Below are 6357 nucleotides of genomic sequence, written 5' to 3' on the forward strand. Positions count from 1 at the left end.
GATTTTGATTCTTTCACTTTAGAAAGAGTGATGGAGATAAAGAAAGGTGTTTGTAAATATAATATTAGGTAATATAAAAGTGCCTAAAATATTGGGGTTTTATCCGTATTCGCTCTATGTTTTAAGTTGTCTCTCCTTGAAATTCTCATTTTTATTAGATTATACAAATAGTTTGTAAAAAAAACTTGGTGTGGGTTTATTTTATATTAGTTTATATTACTATTACAAAACAAATGTTTTAGTGTATATATAAATATATTTTGAAAGATACCGGCGGTGGTCATGTGAGGGGAAGTGGGGTTGGTTTTCACTTTCACTGCGTTTTAGAAATTAGAATAGAATCTTCTTGGCTCTCAACGTGTAGAAAGAGAAAACAGGAAGGTTTTTGTGTGTGTGTTTGTGAGTATGTTTTGGGTGATTTTTTGCTAGTCATAGATGGTGGTGGGCTCGGTAGGATCTGTCTGAGTTGCTGACAACTTGTGTGGGAAAATTCAGCCTTTGCTTCTAGTTTTCCATACTTTTGGTGGACCCTCTTCCTCACTCACTCTCTCTCTCTCTCTCTCTCTCTCTCTCTCTCTCACACACACGGATGTCTTGCATTGCATTGCATTATTCAGGCAAAAAAAAAAAAAAACTTCCATATAATCACTAGTCCCTCTTCTTACTCATCAATTATTTCATGCTTCATTTACATTTCCTATAAAAACTACTTATTTTACATCAATGAGTTAGATCCTTCTAATATTCTCAAAAAAGAAAAAAAAAGAGAGTTAGATCCTTCTTATGATTAATGGATATATCTAACCACATTTCCATAATGGTTCAGCTTTGGATAATCAGTTAATTCAATAATTAGTCTTGTTCAAGCCCATCATCAGCCATAATTTTGTTACAAGATCAAAATTTTTGAGTTGTTACTTTGGTATCTAATTATGAAGCAGAAGGCCTTTTTTCTTTACCACTCTTTTTTCTATTTTGTATTTTTGTTGATGCTCAGTTGGGATAGCTTATTTTTATTGAGTAATTGGATTTAAAAAATAAGTTGAAGCAAAAAGATATGCATATAGTTTGGACCAAAATTTATCTAGCAATTCAAAATTTTTTTATTTATATACTTACATGGTTTATTTAACAATTAACTAACTTGTTTAAATGATTTACTTAATCGGGTAATTTAAATGATGTACTTTATCTTACTTTTGTAAAAATTAAGAATATCATTCAAAAACCAAATAAATTGAATAAGTTCCTCTACACTAACCTGAAAACACATTTGAAAAATTAATGTGTGAACAGAAACTACATGGGAAATATCCCAAGAATATGCATGTAACATGAATAAGGAAATGGGGTGGTGGGAAAAAAATATATGGTATAAGGAAGAAAACAAAACAGGAATCACGAGAATGGCATACTCCACAGTACACAGTACACAGAACCAATACATATTAAAAGGACTACTGTCTCCACGACAGCCGCTGCAATTGCTCAGAGATTGCAGATGGGGGTAAGGGTGTGTGTGTGAACGGGGAATTAGGAAGAGAAGGAGAAGATAAGAGAGATAGAGAGAGAGAGAAACAAAGAAAGCAAGCAATGGAAGTTGAATTAGAAGGTCATCTTCTCTCATAACACACAGACCATTTCCCATTATAATTGAATATCGGGAATTGAAGCTGACAGTGCTAGCTTCTTGCTTCATTTTTATTTAAAAAAATAAAATTTAAAAAAAAAAACTTTTTTTTTTAATTATCCAAAGACAAAAGTCACGCAAAATATTTGAATGTCACATGCAAACCCTTATTTTAAAATAATCTTAATCTTAATTCAAAGTTTCAACCTGTGATATTTTGTGGATACTTGCAGTGCTTTGGCTTATTATTAGTTCTACACATGGATTGCTTTGGAATTTTGCTAATGGTTTAAAAGTGAGTTTACTTTTGATGCACTTGATTGTATTAGTCCCATTAATTTTAAGTATTTTATTTTATGTTCTAGTGACTGCAATATGTCATGAATATGTTTATTTATTTATTTTAATTATACTTTGATTGCTTTATAAGAGAGAAAAAAAAAGTATGCTAGACTATAACACTCAAAATAAGACTATAGAGTCATAGACTAAAGATTTTTATTCATGGTTGCTATTTTCACAAGCATGAGAAAATGAGATAACAATGTTGCTATGGGGTGCTAAACAAATAAATTATCATCATTTTTCATTTTATTTTCCTCTTATACATTTCCAAAAATTTTTTAGAGGTCTATTATATACAACAACAAAACTTTAATCCCAAAACGAATATATAAGCCACCCAACAAATAAGCAAGAAGTTAACTTTTTTGTACACCACTATTAAAAGTGTATCCAATACATAAACCTCTCTCTCTTCAAAAAAATTGGTTAGTGTTTCTTTAACCTATTTTTTAGGAAAAGAAATTTGTTGGCTTGTTCAGTAAGACTGTAACATTTTTTTAAAATGGCAATCGATCACTTTGGAGATATTATTAATATCAAGCTTATAATTTTGATTTTGAATATGGAAAAGAGCTAAAAGAACATGTAAAAGTGAGAAATTATATAGGTGGGGAACCAGGACAGTTTAACTTTGTTTTTCCAATAATGAGAATCATAGACATTATCAAAATAATCAGTTGAGTATCTATATGAAATAATTAGTAATCATTTTCTTATTCTTTCACTTTGGCACTGCTTTGTGTCCCTGCCCTTCACTGTCACTTACTCATCACTTAATAAAACCATCTCTGTTTACTTTTATTGGATCCCTCATTAACCACTTATTGCAATGGTTTTCATGCAATCTTGTTCTAATTGTGACACCTGTGGCATTTTACTACCTTCAAAATAGGGACCATATATAGGAAACTTGACCTTACAATTCTTCCAATACTCTGTTCAGTTTGATATTGATTGCAAAAAAATCAAACTTGAAGCTTAGGCAACAATTTTCTTTCACAAATGTCATTATTTCATTAGAGGGGCATGAAATACCATGCCTCCAAGGAACATTATGAGAGAAGGGAGGGATGAGTCATTAGTATGTACGTATATAAAAACAAATATTTCTTGGGGCATTACAAAGGGAAAAGCTGTAAAAAATATTTTTTTTTCCAGTTATTCATAGAAACTTTTGGGACCAATAATTCAATCACCTGGACACATCAGCAAAAAGAAGCCGAGCCGAGGAAGAGCCAAAGTTGGAGGCTCTCAAAGTAGGCAGAGTTCAAAGGGCTAGAAAGAGTCATTGTAAGTTAGTGAGTAAAGGTAGTAGTGGGCTTTTAGTTTTACTCCCCCAAAAAAATAAAATAGAGAATAATAGTGTGGGCAGAAAGAGCATGACCCCCTAGCCCTATGATATTGAAGTTTGGAATATTATGAACCAAAGAAGAAGTAGAAGGAAGAGAGAAAAAGAAGAAAGTTGGAGAGAGAGAGAGAGAGAGAAGCAAATGGAAGAGAAGCATTAAGAAGGAAGAAATGTCGTCACTTAACAACAGGCTTTAAATCCCATCACGTAGTTCGATGTATCCTTTACCTTATATCTGCTAGAGGTAGTAGAAAATGATGGGGATTCGAAATTGGAGACTGTGTTTGGTTGGTGACATTAAACAACAAAGGGAAAGCTACAAATTAGAAAGAGGACACTCGTTTGACGTGAAGTGAAACCACCTTCCTCTCATTTCTTAACTTTTTTTTTTTTCTTTTGTTTAAAAAGACATAATGTTTTGCTTGACAGAAACACCCTTCCATGGGGTTTTTCCCCCCCCTAAATATATGCAGCTTGCTTAGCAAGAAATTGACTTTAACTTCCACTTTACAAAGTTGAAGAAGTAATCAAAGGCTAGCTTTTTTTAATTAAAAAAATTAGACATTTATGCTTGTTCTTTTTCTCTTAATTTAAGTCATTGTACTTTTACTTTCATATGAATCAACTGCTCATTCTATAAAGAACTTGTCTTAAACAATTTGTGATTCACCTAAAAGATTATAATTATCCTATCCAACATTGCAATTAATGCTAGGTTCTTGAGGAACAGATGTACTAAAAGAAGCTACATGGATAATTGAGACGCAGAGTTTTGAAAAAGAACCAGAAAAGAGAGAGTGGGAGCAGAAAAGGAAAGCTAAGCTTTTATATAGTTTTAACATGTATGGAATAATAGTAAACTAGTAATGAAGACTTTGACTAAATTTACTATGCTAGAACAAAGGAAAAAGGCTAAGAAAGAAGAAGGATGGCAATGTAAATTTAACAAAACAGGCTAGTCTGCTACACTGCACAATCCTCCTGTGCGTGATTTTAAGTGGGTGTGCGCGGGATCAATGTCAGTACCTCTCTCTTTCAAAGAGAGAGAGAGAGAAAGTCACGGGTTTGTCTTGAAAGGCCCTTATTTCACAGTCCTAGACAGACAGACACATATTCTCTCTCACTACATAACCGAGGAGGGAAACAAAAATATAATACTCACATAACAAAAAACACATATATTTTATCGCAAAAACAAAAAACCATATACTATACAACTATTTTTTCGAAAAAAAAAAATCAAAAAAGAACAACCGCATTACACAGTACCATTGTACCACACCCCCACACATCCATCAAACATTTTTATCCATCAACACTCTCTCATTCTCACTCACACTCACACTCACTCTCACTCTCATATTCTCACTCTCAACTAACCCCACCATATTTCTCTCACTCATCACTCAGATCTTCTCCTCCTCCTACTCATCAAAAGCTTGTGCCTTTGATCTTTCAAAAAAAAATGGCTCTTATGCTTGACAATTGTGAGGGCATATTGCTCTCTTTAGACTCACACAAATCAGTCCCAGCACCATTTCTCACCAAAACCTATCAACTTGTAGACGATCCAGCCACAGACCACATAGTTTCTTGGGGTGAAGATGACACTACCTTCGTTGTTTGGAGACCTCCCGAGTTTGCTCGTGACCTCCTTCCCAACTATTTCAAGCACAACAATTTCTCTAGCTTCGTTCGCCAGCTTAACACTTATGTACGTATATATAGTTATACATGAGCATATACACCTTGATTAATATACTAAAACTCAATGTTCTAAGCTTAAAGTTTATGTTTTTACTAAATGGGTTATCTCTATTTTGTGTTTTTTGATATGTTCACTAGGGTTTTAGAAAGATTGTACCGGATAGATGGGAGTTTGCGAACGAGTTCTTCAAAAAGGGAGAGAAGCACTTGCTTTGTGAGATCCATAGAAGGAAAACCGCGCAGCCACAAGTAGCTATAAACCAACACCACCATCATCATCACCCACATTCTCCACTGGGTGTCAACCCGAGTTGCCCGAGTTTCTTTCCCTTTTCAAACCGAGTCAGCATATCTCCATCTGACTCGGATGAGCAAGCTAATTGGTGTGACTCACCCCCTTTAGTCTCATCCCCAAGAGGTGGACTTGCAGGCAACTACAATAACTCAGTGACTGCGCTTTCAGAGGACAATGAAAGACTAAGAAGAAGCAACTCGATGCTAATGTCTGAGCTAGCACACATGAGGAAGCTTTACAATGATATAATATACTTTGTTCAAAACCATGTGAAACCTGTGGCTCCAAGCAATACTTACCCTTCTTCTCTACTTCTTTGTAGCCCACAAGCAACGGCTACCACACCTATTGGTTCTAATACTCCAATGGTGCAAAAGCCATTGAACCAGCTTTTTGGATACTGTCAGAGTAATAACCCTAAGCAAGCTTTTCAAAACACCCATGTTATGAACTCTCCAACTACTACTACTACATCAAAGACTAGTTCTTTGACAATTCTTGATGAACCCAACAGCAATAGCTGCAAGACCAAGCTTTTTGGAGTGCCACTTCAATATTCAAAGAAAAGGTTGCACCCTGAGTACGGTTCTAATCCCATCAACATGGAGACTACCAAAGCTCGTTTGGTCTTGGAAAAGGATGACTTAGGCTTAAATCTTATGCCTCCTACATGTTAGTTTTCCTTGAATCCATTTAGAAAATTAAGTTCTTTTTTGATTTTCTTCTCCAATTTTTTTGTTTCTTTTTCTTTGAGTCTTGAGAGAGTTTAATGATATTGTTGACAATATGTGTGTGTGCGTGCGTGTGTGTTTGTGAGTGACTCTATGTGAGTCTGTGTATATAACTTTAGTGCCAGCCAGTATTATCTTTGTTCCCCCCGGGCATGAATGCAGGTGGGTTTTGGTTAGAGTGAAGAAGATCAAAGCAAAGCGTATTAAATCACCAATACCATCTTTTTCTTCAAGCTTTATTTATTCTTTGTAGTGGTGCAATTTATTGCTTTTGATTATGGACATGCTCATCTTTCTTCTC

At 34.5% G+C, this 6357-nt stretch overlaps 1 protein-coding gene across 1 annotated transcript; it reads left to right on the plus strand.

The window, feature by feature from the left end:
* Nucleotides 1-4533: 4533 nt before the first annotated feature.
* On the plus strand, nucleotides 4534-6357 carry LOC126710475 (heat stress transcription factor B-4). The gene is made up of 2 exons (XM_050410950.1): nucleotides 4534-5037; nucleotides 5169-6357. The coding sequence occupies exons 1-2, from the start codon at nucleotides 4789-4791 to the stop codon at nucleotides 6000-6002; spliced, it is 1083 nt and encodes a 360-aa protein (XP_050266907.1). The 5' UTR covers nucleotides 4534-4788; the 3' UTR covers nucleotides 6003-6357.

The sequence above is a fragment of the Quercus robur genome, chromosome 2, assembly GCF_932294415.1.
Source record: "Quercus robur chromosome 2, dhQueRobu3.1, whole genome shotgun sequence".
Lineage (NCBI taxonomy): Eukaryota > Viridiplantae > Streptophyta > Magnoliopsida > Fagales > Fagaceae > Quercus > Quercus robur.